Source organism: Danio aesculapii, chromosome 20 (assembly GCF_903798145.1).
Source record: "Danio aesculapii chromosome 20, fDanAes4.1, whole genome shotgun sequence".
NCBI classification, from domain to species: domain Eukaryota; kingdom Metazoa; phylum Chordata; class Actinopteri; order Cypriniformes; family Danionidae; genus Danio; species Danio aesculapii.
In genome coordinates this window covers 5,963,992-5,981,628 of record NC_079454.1, presented here as the reverse complement: position 1 = coordinate 5,981,628, position 17,637 = coordinate 5,963,992, and the positions used below count along the sequence as shown (strand labels likewise).

The following is a 17,637-nucleotide window of genomic DNA, read 5'->3' as shown; positions in this document are numbered from 1 at the left end:
TCTCACATAAAGTTTGGAATATTTGGCCTTTTATGAAACAAAACCTTAAGTCTCAACTAGTGTCTGTTAATACTAGAGAAAACTAAAAACCATACACAAAAATGATATCTGAAATAAAATGAAATATTTTTTAAAGTAGTAAAATACTTCAAATTATTAAAAACTAAAATATATATTTACATCAAAATTACAAAGACAACAAAATGACTCAAATGAAACCAGAAAATAAAAATATTATTAAATATAACTATACTATGCAGTTCCTTGTTTGTTTCACTGAGGAAGCATGGATTTGAAACAGCATGAAGGTAAATAAATAATGCCAAAGCTGGGTGAAATTTTGGGTGAACCTTATCATTTACTGATGGTTATTTTTCTAATGGATCCATCAGGTCTATGTGCACTTGCTCCCCTTGACGCTCTACTCAACATTTGGCCGTCTAATTAATGTAAACATATGTTAATGCTTAATTTATATATATATATATATATATATATATATATATATATATATATATATATATATATATATATATATATATATATATATATATATAAAATAGAATAAATAAAAACAAAATTATTAAAACTATGATTTTTTGGCAAGGAAATAGATCACATCAGACACATTCCTCTAAAAACCCTTCTGATTGTGCAATTCAGTTCAATTCCTCCAATTCAGTGAGCCATACCATAACAAGTTCATACACATCGGTCAATATGAAAAGTTTGCTGCTTTTGGGAATCGTCAACGCGTGAATGGTCGGAAGTTACTAGTAGGATCATTAACACCGTTTCATCAAACAGTCCTAGTTGGGGATGTAGAGGAAAACACGAGTCTCCTTGATGGATGTGCTTCTGCATGAAGGAAAAACAAAACAAGGACAGGATCTCTGATGCACAGTGAATGAGGTCTGCTAAACTAAATTAAGAGGGTGATCGAGGGTGAGAGTCCGTCTGTGAGTGTGTGTTAGGATTCGGGATTGTCCTCTGCCATGTCATTGGCTTCGTTTGGCCTGTACAAGAATGTCAGCAGAAACAGAGCCACGTCGTGCGAGCACCAGTAGGCCGTGTGTGACGTCACTGCTGACCAGTAGCGGCTCTCCACCAGACCCTCCCGAAGCTCAAAGTCAATGCGCTTCTCCAGCTCCACTGCAACACAAGAACAACACAGATGACATGGAGGCCAGGAGATTTTCTCCAAAAAAATCTGACTGGAGATCTTTTTGGAAGCTGTTTGCAACTCAGATTCTGTTTATACCTAGTATTACCATATTTGCAGTGATTGGACCACAAGTGGTAAGCCGAGACATAATATAGTTAATAGCTCGCTTGAACATGCGCTCGAAAGACTCAAAAACTTGTGTTCAGACTTTTGTTAAAGGGGTGGTCCACTATCATATTTGAAACTTTAGTTGATGTGTAATGTAGTAGTGTGAACATCAACAACATCTCTGAATGTAAGACCCTCAAAGTTCAATGCAAATGGAGACATTAGCTTATACAGAGTTAGCTTAGCAAAGCCTACAGCGAATCATGTTTGGGGACTACAAAAAAACACATCCGGGTTAGTGAAATCGCAAATGCTTCAGGTTACGCGCATTCACCACACACATACACCACGCACAGCAACAGGGCATGGCCAGAGGCGCTGTAATGTTACAGCAGAGAAAGCTAAAATGGCGTCCAAACGCCGCTATTTCCACAGAGCTTCTTCTGCTTCTGTATTTGTGCTTCCGAAGGACACGACACAAAGAGAGAAGTGCTTAGTTTAATTTTAAATATGTTCCAGAGAATTATGAAAAATATATAGTTCTAGAATTTGACAAAGGAGAGCATCCAGAATCTCCCCCAGTTCAGTGCTGGATTCGGCTAAAAACTCCTCAAAGAAGGAGCAGCTCCGATTATAATAGCAGAAGCTGTGGATTGTGAGCCACAACCTGTAAATATTTTTATTTGTTAAAATTATTACACGAATAGTGTCTAGCGTTAATGGTATGTAGTAGCAAGGATGTAAACAAGCATGTAAACAACAGGAAATGCTGTTTAGCACCGCTAACAATTTAGCTTTAAATTCATATTTATCCATCTATGCTGCCGCTTTGCATTCTACATCTCAAATAACGAACTCGCAAAAGATATGTGAACGTTTTGTATAATTTACACATGCTTATTCCTGATATATGTGAAAGACAATTGTCAGATTTCATCCTTTTCATTTTCTGTATGATTCAGGCTCAAACATATATGGCTAACAGCTACTCTGACTGACAGTATTTACTAGGGCTGCACGATTCCTGCTAAAATGAGAATCACGATTTATTTTTACTTAAAATCAAGATCACGATTTTCTCACGATACTGTAGATGTAAAATAAAGGTTAATGAGTAGGCTATTATTATTGTTAATTCTCAAACATATGGTAAAACAACAATAATATTAGGTCTACGTGTAAGTCTACTGTTGATTAAAAAACTAAATTCTGTATAGAGTTGGAATGGTGGACTTGAATAGACTTGAAATATGTCCTGTTTGTTAATTCACAGTAAAGTGATGACATCAGAATACAACTATTCATAATTCTGTTTGAGACATATGCTTGCTATCTGTCGTTGACAACTTTATTAGACCATTTATTCACTGGTAAAATTAAACATTTGTCATTATCAGATTCCCTCTTGCATTATATTCAACGTTATAAACGCTAGAGTAGTTATACTGACCCAGTACACATTTATTCTTATGCATAACACTTTGTGTTCGCTATAAAAGAAAAAATAAAGCGCTTGTCATAGTCATAACTGTAAAATGTGATATGATCGCCGGTATAATACCGTGCACACTGGGATGCTTTTTGCTTGCATTTTCTGTTGATGATTAACACCTCGTGACTAAATAAAGGGCACCAATGTGATTGTGCTCACCAACGCGCAAAATCCCAGGCGTAAACGCATCATTTTTAAAGAAACGCCTCATGCTCGTTTTCTTGTTTTCTCCACCAATCAGATTGGCACTTTTGTTCATGTGCAAGGGGCTGCTGAAGTTACCGTGAACAGCACTTGGAGGTGCTCAAGCGCAAAACTGTCAGTGCGAGCGCACATTGAAGAGAATGCCCAGAGGCGATATGAACGTGGAGCTGCTTAGTGCAATGGTGAACAATAATGATTTCTTCATTACTAAAACTGGAGCTGCTACTTGAACCATCGATGCTTGTTCGAATCACCAGTAACTTTAACAACAAGCGCGTCAACTTTCTGTCTTCTTCTGTGTTACAAGCGGATGACAGAAGCTTAAAGTTGTGTAGCACCATCTACCGTCAAGGAGTGATTTTGCATACTCTTCTGCTCGACGCCAGTGAAAATCACTTGGGTTTGAACCCAGAAATCGTCTCGAAAAACACTGACGATAACCGCAAATGAAAAGCATCCAGGTGTGTACAAGCCTTTAGGCGGCACAGTGACTAAGTGGTTAGCACAGTTGGCCCACAGCTAAAATGCCACTGGTTTAAGTCCCAGCTGGATTGGATAAACTAAAAATTGGCGGTAATGTGTGTGGATCTTTCCCCTTAGTGCTGGGCACACGCACTACGGCCAATTGGTGGGTAATTGGTGGTTCATTCCACTGTGGCAACCATTGCTAAAGCAGGGAATAAAGTTGTAGGAGTGAGTGAGTGAGTGAGTAATACAATCTTAAGCCACTTTTTTAGCTAAGCAACTAAATGTATTAGTTAATTTTAAGGAAAGTAATGAGATAGTATGTGTTGTGTTATTATTATTACGAAAGAAACTATCTGGAAATGTAATTTTTACATTTCCAAATATTCTTTTTGTTTATTATTGTAGTAATCCACTACAAGTCTGACGGCAGCCAGTACTCCACACAGGGATCTGATCTCATCATCATCGAGTCGGTCTTGTAAGACATGAAGAGACAAAACAAACTGAGACTAAATCTAGATGAATTGTGGCAAGAAGCCTTCCTGTAAAGTTATGCACAAGTGAACCGACAAAAGCAGTCATGCTAAAAATAATTACACCAAATGCTGATTTCCTTTAGGTAATAACTTAATCAATAAAACATAGTTTTATGAAAGCATCATGCAACTTTGTACCTTACTGTGCAATTTTACATCTGCAACAGGATTTCACATTTAGCAAAAGTGATTTTTAGATCAATATCTTCAAATTAAGAGTTTAAATCTTGATTTTTTTTTAACTGTTACTTGATATCCCACCACACCTTGGTATTTCATGTATTAGTTAAAGTTGCACCTCCCAATTAAAACTCTTCTTATTGTGTACTCAAATGTGAAAACAGGATACCATAATTTTATAGTACATACAGTTGAAGTCAGAATTATTAGCCCCCTTTTGAATTTTTTTTCTTTTTTTAAATATTTCCCAAATAATGTTTAACAGAGCAAGAAAATTTTCACAGTATGTCTGATAATATTTTTTCTTCTGGAGAAAGTCTTAATTGCTTCAATTCGGTTTAAATAAAAGCAGTTTTAAATTTTTTATGAACCATTTTATGGTCAAAATTATTAGCCCCTTTAAGCCATTTTTTTTCTTCGATAGTCTACAGAACAAACCATCATTATCCAATTGACACCCTCTGCCAATGCACTGAGGAAATTAACAATTGGATGGAAAGAGAAAACTGAAGTCATTGCGTTTGAAACAGAGATGAGGTTCTCAAGGTGAATGCGCAACTTGGCACTGAGGGTCAAACAACAAAAAATAAGGTCAATAATCTGACTCTGGAGTCAGATCTGAGTTTCAATAGTCATATCAAAGCAGTAAGTAAATCAGCATACTATCATCTCAAAAACATTGCAAGAATCATATGCTTTGTTTCCAGTGAGGACTTGTTCATGCTTTTATCAGCAGCAGAGTGGATTACTGTAACAGCCTCCTCATGGGCCTTCCCAAAAAGACAGTCAGACAGTTGCAGCTCATCCAGAACGCTGCTGTCAGGATTCTGACTAGAACCAGGAAATCAGAGCACATCACAACTGTCCTTAGGTCTCTACACCGGCTCCCAGTTACATTCAGAATAGATTTTAAAGTATTATTACTGGTCTATAAATCCCTAAATAGCCTAGGATCTCAATACATTACAGATATGCTTACCGAATACAAACCTAATAGATCACTCAGATCTTTAGGATCATATCAGAATCAGAATCAGAATCAGAATCGGTTTTATTGCCAAGTGTGCTTCACACACACAAGGAATTTGTTTTGGCTACAGAAGCTTCCAGTGTACATAAAGTGACATGTGACAACACAAAATAATCTGAAAAAATAAAATAATAATAATAAAAAATGATGAACATTAAACAGATGCGGTTAGTGAAGAAACCTGGATGTTGAATTGTATGTACAGATTGTTATAAATATACAGGTTACAAGGTGCTGTGTACAAGTGCGAATGTAGAAAGTATTGCATTGTATATTGATATAAGGTGCTGTGTACAAGTGCGTATGAGAAAGTATTGCACATATTTATTGCACAGTAGGGGAATATTTAACTGTTCATAAGGTAGACAGCCTGAGGAAAGAAACTTTTCCTGTGTCTGGCTGTTTTTGTGCTTGGTGCTCTGAAGCGCCGACCAGACGGTAACAGTTCAAACAGGTAGTGTGCTGGGTGTGAGGCGTCCAGAGTGATTTTGCGAGCCCTTTTACTCACTCTGGAAGAGTACAGTTCTTGAAGTGTAGGAAGGGTAGTGCCAGTGATTCGTTCAGCAGTCCGGACTATTCGCTGTAGTCTACGGAGGTCGGTTTTGGCAGCTGAGCCGAACCAGACGGTGATTGAAGTGCAGAGGATGGATTGGATGACAGCTGAGTAGAACTGTACGAGCAGCTCCTGTGGCAGGTTGAACTTCCTCAGCTGACGAAGGAAGTACAGTCTCTGCTGGGCTTTCTTCACAATAGAGTCTATATGAGTGTCCCACTTCAGATCCTGAGAGATGGTGGTGCCCAGGAACCTGAATGACTCTACTGCAGCCACAGTGCTGTTCATGATGGTGAGTGGGGGGAGTGCAGGGGGGTTTCTCCTGAAGTCCACTATCATCTCCACTGTTTTGAGCGTGTTCAGCTCCAGGTTGTTGTATCTGCACCATAACGCCAGCCGCTCCACCTCCTGTCTGTATGCAGACTCGTCACCGTTCTGGATGAGGCCGATAACAGTAGTGTCGTCTGCAAACTTAATGAGTTTGATGGAGGGGTCTTTTGCAGTGCAGTCGTTGGTGTACAGGGAGAAGAGCAGTGGAGAAAGAACACATCCCTGGGGGGCACCAGTGCTGATGGTGCGGCTGTCGGATGTGATTTTGCCCATTCTGACTAGCTGCTGTCTATCTGTCAGAAAGCTGGTGATCCATTGACAGACAGAGCTAGGAACAGAGAGCTGGGCCAGTTTGTACTCAAGCAGTGATGGGACGATGGTGTTAAAGGCAGAACTGAAGTCCACAAACAGAATCCTTGCGTAGTTCCCTGGTTTGTCCAGATGTTGTAGGGTATAATGCAGTCCCATGTTGACTGCATCATCCACAGACCGGTTTGCTCTATAGGCGAACTGCAGGGGGTCCAGCAGGGGTCCAGTGATGTCCTTCAGATATGCTAGCACCAGTCTTTCGAATGACTTCATGGCCACAGATGTTAAGGCCACAGGTCTGTAGTCATTGAGTCCTGTGATCTTTGGCTTCTTTGGGATTGGGATGATGGTGGAGCGCTTAAAGCAGGATGGAACTTTGCGCTGTTCCAGTGATCTATTGAAGATATGGGAGAAAATGGGAGCCAGCTGGTCAGCGCAGGTTCTCAGACAGGCTGGTGAGACACCATCTGGCCCTGGTGCTTTCCTTCTCTTCTGTTTACTGAAGATCTGACGCACATTTTCCTCACTGATCTGAAGAGCAGGGGGGGAGAGGAAGATGGCTGGAGGTGTTGATGGCTGTGTAGGGCGATGGTCCGGGCTGTGTTGATGTGGTGTTGATGGCTGTGTAGGGCGATGGTCCGGGCTGTGTTGATGTGGTATTGATGGCCGTGTAGGGCGATGGTCCGGGCTGTGTTGATGTGGTGTTGATGGCTGTGTAGGGAGATGGTCCGGGTGGGTGTGAGGTGTCTGGTCATAGGTGTCAAACCTACAGTAGAACATATTCAGCTCGTTTGCAATATGTTTATTGCTGTCGATACTGGGGGACGGTGTCTTGTAATTAGTGAAATCTTTTAAGCCTCTCCACACTGATGCAGGGTCGTTAGCTGAAAACTGGTTTTGCAGCTTTTTGGCATAGCTTTTCTTAGCCACACCAATCTCCTTTGTCAATGTGTTCCTGGCCCGATTGTACAGGATCCTGTCACCACTCCTGTAAGCATCCTCTTTGGCCTGACGAAGCTGTCTGAGTTTTGGTGTGAACCATGGTTTATCATTGTTAAATGACAAGTAGGTCCTGGTAGGGATGCATAACTCCTCACAGAAACTGATGTATGATGTTACAGTCTCTGTGAGCTCGTCCAGATCTGTGGCTGCAGCTTCAAAAACATCCCAGTCAGTGCATTCAAAACAGGCTTGTAAGACCTGCTCTGTGTCGTTGGTCCATCTCTTGACAGTCCTTAATACTGGCTTAGTAGTTTTAAGTTTTTGCCTGTAAGTTGGTATAAGATGAACCAGGCAGTGATCGGAGAGTCCTAGAGCTGCTCTGGCGACGGAGCGATATGCATCCTTTATTGTGGTGTAGCAATGGTCCAAAATTTTATTGCCTCTGGTGGGGCATGTAATGTGCTGTTTGAATTTAGGCAGCTCATGTGTGAGTTTTGCCTGATTAAAGTCCCCAAGTATGATAAAAGCAGAGTCCGGGTGTTGTTGTTCTGTCTCTGTGATCAGATCAGCCAGCTGTTGCAGTGCAGTACTCACGTGTGCTTGCGGTGGAATGTAAACACAGACGAGAATGAACGAGGAAAACTCTCTTGGTGAATAAAACGGCTTACAGTTAATGAAAAGCACTTCCACATCAGGACAGCACATCTTCTTTAACACAGTTACATCCGTACACCACCTTCTGTTGATGTAAAAGCATGTCCCACCACCGCGCGTTTTGCCCGTTGACTCCGTATCGCGATCTGCTCTGTACAGCTGAAAGTCCGGTAGGTTTAATGCGCTGTCCGGAATGGCTTCGTTTAGCCAGGTTTCCGTGAAACACAGGACAGCAGAGTTGTTAAAGTTCTTGTTTTTGCATGTGAGCAGAAATAGTTCGTCCATTTTGTTAGTAAGAGAGCGGAGATTCGCCAGGTGAATGCTGGGCAGCGCCGTTCTGAAGCCGCGCTGTCTTAGCCTGACGAGCGCGCCGGCTCGCTTCCCACGCTTGCGCGTCTTGTAGCGTTTCCACAATGCGGCTGCTCCGCCGACTACAATGTTCCGCAAAACGCCACAAAAATCAAAATCCAGTTCTTGATTGGTTGGTGTGCACTGCCGAATGTTCAGCAGCTCGTCCCTGGTGTAACTGATCGTGTTTGACAAACATAAAACAGGACAGACTAACAAAAACAGTGCAAACACTGGAGAGCCCCCCGCCGAAGCGGCCATCCGCGGCGCCATCTTGATGAGGTCTATGAACTAGAGGTCTATGAACTAGAAATTCCAAGAATTCAGTCAAAGCAGGGTGAATCGGCTTTCAGCTACTACGCCCCTCACTGCTGGAATCAGCTTCCAGAAATGATCAGATGTGCTCCAACATTAGGCACATTCAAATCAAGACTGAAAACACATCTGTTTAGCTGTGCCTTTACTGAATGAGCACTGTGCTACGTCCGACAGATCGCACTATTCTATTTTTCTCTTCTTTTTCATTCTTTTATAACCTGTTTTAACACATTTTATATTATTTGTTTTTATTTTTCTTATACTTGTCTCTTTTATTCCTGTTTATGTAAAGCACTTTGAATTGCCACTGTGTATGAAATGTGCTCTATAAATAAACTTGCCTTGCCTTGCAATAACTTGCCTAATTACCTTAACCTGCCTAGTTAACCTAAATAACCTAGTTAAGCTTTTAAATGTCACTTTAAGCAGTATAGACGTGTCTTGAAAAATATCTAGTTAAATATTATTTACTGTCATCATGGCAAAGGTAAAAAAAATCAGTTATTAGAAATGATTTATTAAAACTATTATGTTTAGAAATGTGTTGAAAAAAATCTTCTCTCCGTTAAACAGAAATTGTGGAAAAAATAAACAGGGGGGCTAATAATTCTGGCTTCAACTGTATATATCAATAAAAACTATAAAGTATTAATAAAAAAGTTTTCAGAAAAATTCTGAAGAGTGCAGTGTGTAATTTCTGTGCCACTAGGAGACACCAAATAAAAGCAGGAAATGAATGCACAATGACTTCTTGGTACAGATGCTTACAGGAGGAATAATCCATAATGGCCGAGGCTGATTGTGACATGCTGGTGTCTCCTGTCTTCTCCTCAATTTTCTCCTCTGTCTTCTCGTCCGGTTTATCATCTAAATCCACAGACCTGTTCTCGTCTCCTTTCTCACACGTCCCGCCTTCAGAGTCTGACGTCTCCTCCTCCACACCACCAACCTGTCCACTGGAGCGGGAAAACCTGGAGAACAGGATACCGCCAATGCCTTTGCCTATACTGGCGGCTCCTGTGGACAAACACAGATGTTTGAACAGTTACTTTTAGGCTTAATTTATACTTCTGCGTCGAGTGATCGGCGTGACCCACGACACATGCCTAGAGTCTGGTTTAGAGTTCTGTGTCAAGTGACCCACGGCGCATACCTTACGTAACGTGGCACATTTATAGACATTTCACTTGAAAAAAAGGGAAATTGGCTGTTTTTGAAGTTATTTTGAAGTTATTTCAAATGTAATTGCATTAAATGACATAAAATAGGCTACTGCAAAGTTTTGACAACAAATTTGACTAAACAAGAATGCATATAACCTTAACTCAATGTTCAGTGGAAATGTTTAATTTAAGGTTCACTTTTACTTGCGTTGATCAGTTTAAGATGACATTTCTAAAACTTTTTTTTAAAGTTTTTAATGGATTTAAAAGTGCACTTGTGTGTCTGCCTTCAACTGGTCATGTGGTCGAGGTTGATATGACATTTCGAATGTAAGCAGCACTAAAAACTAGTTTTTTTTAGAGTGAGTAATAATCCTATTAATCTAGTTACAGTACATGTCCCTGTCAAAGGTCAGTGAATTTAAGCTAATTATTAATTAAAAAGGGCAAGCCATTCTCCTACGTGACTTTGTTCTTTGTGTGACTGAAATGTAGGCAATAGCTATATTTGCATCCAAAAATGCGAATTAAATTCATATGCAAAACTTGATTATTTCATAAAAGATGTGCGAATAAAGCAGCGTTTCCATCCAACAAGTCAAAGAGAACAAAATCATCACTTCCTGATTAAACTGGCACCAAATATCAACAGTAAAAACAGAATTTACTGCGTGAATCTTTTCTTTATTTAATAAATGACAATGCTGCCATATAATGATTTGGCGTTTGAAGTTATGAGACGTGGAGAACAGACACTCTTGACACGCTCCAGACGCTCTGGAGGTCATTAATAATATAATAACATTAACACTAAAACAGTTCAGGCGTTTTAGAATGACCAAAACAACATTTCAGATGTTTTACAGTGTGCTCAGCCTGGTTTGTCCATTCACACACATTTTCATCATCACATGATCTCTTATAACAAACCTTTTTTAATACACATACTGGAATTTGTTCAGTAAAAGTATTTCCATCATAGTTTATGCGCATCTTTTCTTAACAAATAAGAAGAATAAAAAATATCCTACCCATTATATGCATGTTTTTTATGTGTATTTTCAAAAGTTATGCGCATCTTGGCATTTCCATCAACCGATTTTTTTTTTATGCGCATATCCAAAATGCACATAAAACCAGGTGGGTGGAAACGTAATGCTAAGGCGAGAAATATAGATTCGTCTTTAAAAAAGGGAAGGAGACCAACAGAAACTCAGAGTTTAGAGAATTAAACCAGCTCCTGACCAGGTTAGGTTCACAGTTAACACGGTAAGTCAGTAAAAGTTACCTCTCTTTCAGTAACAGGCTTGACTTACTCTGAGTAACTCTGACAGGCTTGACTTATTACTTTCTCGAGTTTGACAAACCTGCCATTTTGAAACAGAAAACCCTTAGCTTCTCTCATTTCAGGGTTAACATACTCTGAGTTTTCACTTAACCTCCTTTCTGAAATGGGGCCCTGAAGTGCTAGCTGGCAGTAGGTTTTTATGTCCTCTGAGTTGTTTCTTCACAGGTATTTTGTTTTTTGTAAACGCTACCTTAAAGTACAAGTGGCTCAAACTTGCTCATTTTGAGGCGGGATCCGGCAGTTGTGCAACACCTTTAATCATAAGTTAAACACAAAACAACAGTTTCTATCTGGAGCTCCTTTACAGGACTCCACACTAGTAAACACTCGCTCCATCGGGTTACATTTTTTGAGAGGTGCGCGATGGCCATGGCGAGGGCTATGCGACCACGCGCAGGCTTCGCCGGATCATGTGCATGCGCTTGACGCAGAAGTATAAAGCCTGGTTTATACTTATGCGTCAAGTGATCGCCGTGACCCACGGCGCATGCCTTACGCATTGTCGTGCATTTATACTTCTGCATGCTGTTTTTGTTGCACCGGTGCATATGCGTGTGCTTGATGCAGAATTATAAATCAGCCTTTAGTCGAATCTACTACGCTGACCATAATCACTGCTGATTTACCCTGCAGTCCAAATATTTTCTTGATTTTTGCACATATAAGCTGAATTTAGACCAGTAAAACATCTTACAGGTTAAACAACTTCAAAACATTACTTCCTGACTTTTCTTTACTGAAAACCCCTATTTTACACTCAAAAATGTTACCTCTCTTCTAAAAAACAATAATCAGCTATCACACACACACACACACACACACACACACACACGCACACACACAAAAGTAATAAATAAAGTTATGAAATGGACCCTTTTTTTAAGAATGGGCCCTATTCAAAAGACTGTAATGATGCTTTTAATGGTTATCAGCATCTTAATCATTGAAAGTTTTTAATATTTCGATTTCTAAAAAAACACATGAACATTTATATGTGCTTATGTATGTATTACATTATCTTTGCATCAAATTACAGCAAAACTAATACCGCTTGTGCAAGGCATTTGTAATGGAGAGTGCATGGGCGGGATAGTAAATTTGACGTTGTTTTCTCTTCTCTGTCGTTATCAGTCTCACACATTTGTCTTCCTTTTTCTGAAAGTCTTGATAACACCACTGTGGAGTTTTTCTTGTATTATTTCAGCAAATAGGATTGTAAAAAAAAAGTGTTGTATTCTGCCATTCACTGCGCTCTAAGTTTACCCAACTATGACCACTTCCGCTGCCGAGAAACCTGGAAAAAAAATAATGCTGAGTCATAGGGTCACAGTTGTTTTGCATATTCTCAATAGTATGCAGTCTCTTAAAGTGTCTATATATATAAACTATATATATATATAAACATGCATTTACATTTACATATATATACATATATATATATATATATATATATATATATATATATATATATATATATATATATATATATATATATATATATATATATATATATAAATAAAAACATGCATTTACATCGCAGTCTATTACGATTAGCTATTTGCAATGTTACATTACATGAATTACAGGATTATCAAAATTGTGATAATCAATATTGCAAATTTGAAATTGTAATACTATCCATCAGAAAATTTACTGTGGCTTACCTTGTTTATATATATATATATATATATAATGCCAAATATTAACACATAAATTACATTATAGCTAATATATTTAAAATACATATTTATGTACATATTAATAATTCCAATGATAGTAAAAAGTTAAATAGACATTTATGCAATATTTTGAAAAATACGTTGAGTATATGACATATTTAATATATGTGAAATCCAAATATGAACTTGTATGTCATACATGTAATTTGCATATATCAGATGTTCTATGTGAGAGACAAATGCTGTGTCTCATTTCAGAGGCTGCATCCTCCGAAGGATGCAGACTTCAAAGGTGAGTCCTTCGAAGTCTACACAGGCTGAACCGAGCGTTTTGAAATGAGACGATCTAGCCTGACAGATCTCATCACCAGATAACCGTAACAGCTGCTGTTAATAGGCGCTGATAAAATTTGTAATGACTTTTTTCAAAGTGATTTTAAAATTTATTTTAAGCGATCTGTAGGCAAAACAAGGTATACAGAAGCTGGAAATATATTTCCTTTAATCCATACATGTACACATAAAACTAAAAACTGTAAACAGTCTATAAAATCACTCTTTAGTAAGACATGTCATACTCTTAATTTTATTAATATGTGTTCAGATATCCAAGTAAATTAAATTAATTCATACATTTAAACCGGAGTTTTCTTTTAAAACATCCTGCCGTTATCAGCGTGCCATGAATCTTGGGGCGTTCGAGTCCCCGAAGGATCCACCGGTTGTGTCCTTCATTACCTGGGAAACGAAGGATGCATTTTGAGGCTGCGTTTAAAAGAGCCTTCGAATTTTTTGAAATGAGACAGCCTTCGTCGTGCTGCGATGACGCAGCGCACTTTGAAGGCATCCTTCGGAGGATGCAGCCTCTGAAATGAGGCACAGCTAAAATTGCAGTCTGAATGTAAATGTCATGATAAACGATATCCTATTCTGTTTTATTTTCATAAAAAACAAAACTGCGTCTCACACCTCTGCTCTTGACTGTTGCTAACTTTAGATAAGATACAGATTTATTATTGGTAAGGGTTTTCCCAAATCTCAATTTGTGTCTGTGACACTTCTTAATTGCTTTCTATTGATCTGATGCCTTGCTGAGCTGTTTCTGTTTATCGCTTTCCACACTCAAATCAACAGCTATAAACTGCAGATACACAGTAATTGTAGGCAGGCTGCCATTATCTGTAATCCTCCATCACGTTCTACAACACCCTACATGTCCTGCAGGTGTTTTTCTTCAATAGTCTCTTACCCATTATGCTGGCCTTGCCCAAGTTGGTGATGGACTCGCTGTAGTGTCTGCGGGGCTGTGGTGGAGAGGTGCAGGGGCTCGGCAGACTCTCTGTATCCGACACTGACGCGCTTTCCTTTGATGGATTCAGCAGAGTGGGACGGATCTGGTCATATGGTGTGGGGCTGGTGGTGTTGTACCTACAAAAAAATAAATAAATCTATGGTCACATATGTAGAATTAACAAATTATTTTTTTAAAAAGATCAAAAATAACGATGGAAGTTATAATAATGATGAAGTAGAAATCAACAGACACAGTAACAACTACTTATAAACTACTTATTAACAGCTACTTAAAAACTACTCATGATATAATACTGAATTAGTTTGCTCACAGCAATTTCTGAAATTTTATAGGAAAGCAAGCAAGCAAAAAGGTAAGTTAAGTAATATTTTACTTACCAGTGAATCTGGACAGGTGTTATATTACTGTAATGCTTCAGAATGAGAGGCTCTAACCTGTATGCCTGCCGATAAATAATAATAATTCATTATTGAAAAAAAAAATACAACTATTTACACAAAAAAAAAATTATATATAAAAGTTGGTATAGTCGAAAAGAAATAAACAGGAATGTTGTTATATTATTATATATATATTTTTTTCATATATTATATTTTAGTTTACTCTGTTTTCTCCAGCTTATTAATATTGTTATTATTGCAGCTTAATATTCTATATGGTATTTTATGTAGATTTTTTAAATATTATATTTAAAATATTATATATATATATATATATATATATATATATATATATATATATATATATATATATATATATATATATATATTTCTGTTATGACAGCTGAATTCTTAGCATCAGTGCTTCATTCTTAGTGTCATTAAATCAAATGATTATATGATTTAGTACAACGGCTATTATTAAATATTATTGGAACTCAATTATCAATAATATTTCCTGTAGTTGCCAAAAAATAAAAAAGTAAAAATAAAAAATAGAAATTAAACAAGATGTGCTTTAAACTGGGTATTTACATCCAAATCAGGTGAACGCTGTAGAAATTACAACAGTTTGCATATTTGCCTCCCACTTGTTAAGGGTCCAAAAGTAATTGTACAATTGGCTTCTAAGCTGTTCCATGGCCAGGTGTGTGTTATTTACTCATTACCCCAATTTCAATAAGCGGATAAAAGGTCAGAGTTCATTTCAAGGGTGTTCTTTTAAGAACACTCTCCAGGAGGTAGGTGTATCTGTGTCAGAGTCAACAATCAATAGAAAACTACACCAGAGTGAATACAGAGGGTTCACTATATTGGTGAGCCTCAAAAACAGGAAGGCCAGATTAGAGTTCTAAAAAAGCCTTCACTGTGCTGGAACAACAACCTATGGACAGATGAGACTAATAACAACTTGTACTAGAGTGATGGAAAGAGAAGTGTATGGAGAAGGAAAGGAACTGCTCATGATCTTAAGCAGTGAAGCATAGTGGTAGTAGTGACATGGCGTGGGCATGTATAGCTGTATTTATTGATGATGTGACTGCTGACAAAAGCAGCGGGATGAGTTTTGAAGTGTTTCAGGCAATATTTTCTGCTCATATTAAGCTAAATGCTTCAGAACTTGTTGGACAGTGCTTCACAGTGCAGATGGAGAATGACCCAAAGCATACTACAAAAGCAACCAAAGAGTTTTTGAAGGGAAAGAAGTGGAATGTTATGCAACGGCCAAGTCAATCACCTGACCTGAATCTGATTGAGCATGCATTCCACTTGCTGAAGACAAAACTGAAGAGAAAATGCCCCAAGAATAAGCAGGAACTGAAGACAGTTGCTGTACAGGGCTGACAGAGCACCACCAGGAATGAAACCCAGCGTCTGGTGATGTCTATACATTCCAGACTTCAGGATTTGCAACCAAGTATTAAAAAGTGAAAGTTGGATTTATGATTATTATTCTGTAATATTTACTTTAGGACCCTTAACAAGTGGGAGGCACATATGCAAACTGTTGTAATTCCTACAGCGTTCATCTGATTTGGATGTAAACACCCTCAAATTAAAGCTGGCAGTCTGCAGTTAAAGCACATCTTGTTCGTTTCATTTTAAATCGATTGTGTTGTGATTTTTATTTATTTTTTTATAAACAACCAAATTAAATATTTATTTTAAAACAACATCACACATTTTGCAATTCTTCATCAAAACTTATAATCAACTAAATTTGTCTTTGCTAAATAAAAATATGAATTAATTTATAATCTTACATAATATTTCAATGGCAGTGTATCATGGTTTCTGCAAATAATATTTTTTGTTAATTTGTTAATTGTTAATATTAAATGTTTCTTGAGCAGCAAATGATCATATCAGAAGGGTGTGACACTGAAGAAGACTGTAGTGATGATACTAAAAAAAAAATCGGCTTTGCCATCACAGGAATAAATCTAATCTATTACTGTTTTTATTATATTTTTCATCAAATTAATGCAGCCTTGGTAAGCATGGAAAAAAATCTGATGCATCTGATCCGAGGCTTTATATACACAGCAGTCTAATCACACTCACTACAGGATCAGTGGGATGGAAGATGTTGAAGAGCCGCTGGCAGATGGATGTGGGCAGAATGTGGTCCTGTGTTCCGCCGCTTCCAGGACGAACCCCTCGCAAAGCCAAAAACACGGCCAGAGGAGACCCCATACAGAAGAAGTTCTCCACCTTCAAGCCCAAATCACATGCTTCAGACACAAACAGACGGTGGATAGGGACATATTTATGCTAAACAGTGTTGCCAAATCTTGCAAGACAAATAAACAACCAAAGCTTCCAAAACAAGCCCAGCACTATTAGATTTATTATAAACAATTTTAACTATTAACAGTATTCATTATCAATAAATAAACCCACAACCTGTTAAATCAAAACCACGTTTGAGTCTGTACGTTAAAAACAGATTAAAAACAACAGAAGAAATTTTAAAAAATGACAAAAAGCAGCTAAATATTTACTACAAAAATGTGTACAAAATTATAGGCTGTAATAATTAATACATTACCAAAGTTGTGACGCTAACCTTGAATTTCAGGGCTGGAGATGGTCTTGAGGATGAGGTTTGGAAATGCTGAAGCCTGTCTTCCAAATCCCTTATTCTGCAAATGAATTATTACATTTTGGAACATTGCACAAGCCAGATTAACAGAGGCCTTGTCACTTTAGAATAGAGTGCACGCAAAGCTAAAAACCCATTAATATTACATGACCCTTGAAATGCATGGGGAACAACAGGACAGCACTAAAATCAATGCAACTGAATAAATGGATGACGCATTAAGAACTCTCTGAAAACTATTAGAGAACGTGATCTTTCAATAGTGTTATTGGGCCGTTTGATTATGTAGAAGCTTTAGTGTTCTGAGTGGTTATTAGCATGTTTGTGGGGTTGTGTTATTTACCCTACCGAAAAAACAGCTTAAACCAGCCTAGGCTGGTTGGCTGGTTTTAGCTGGTCAACCATGCTGGTTTTAGAGGGGTTTTGGCCACTTCCAGGCTGGTTTCTAGC

General features: G+C 38.1%; 1 protein-coding gene across 1 annotated transcript in view; it reads right to left on the bottom strand.

The window, feature by feature from the left end:
- Positions 1-582: 582 nt before the first annotated feature.
- ddhd1b (DDHD domain containing 1b) overlaps positions 583-17,637 on the bottom strand; it is a 31,470-nt gene continuing 14,415 nt past the window's right edge. The window contains exons 8-13 of the mRNA XM_056481647.1: positions 17,152-17,227; positions 16,647-16,796; positions 14,520-14,584; positions 14,077-14,255; positions 9,406-9,654; positions 583-1,152 (exon numbers count right to left, since the gene is read on the bottom strand). Coding sequence (XP_056337622.1) covers positions 971-1,152; positions 9,406-9,654; positions 14,077-14,255; positions 14,520-14,584; positions 16,647-16,796; positions 17,152-17,227 — 901 coding nt within the window. The 3' untranslated portion in view covers positions 583-970. The remainder of the gene's footprint in view (positions 1,153-9,405; positions 9,655-14,076; positions 14,256-14,519; positions 14,585-16,646; positions 16,797-17,151; positions 17,228-17,637) is intronic.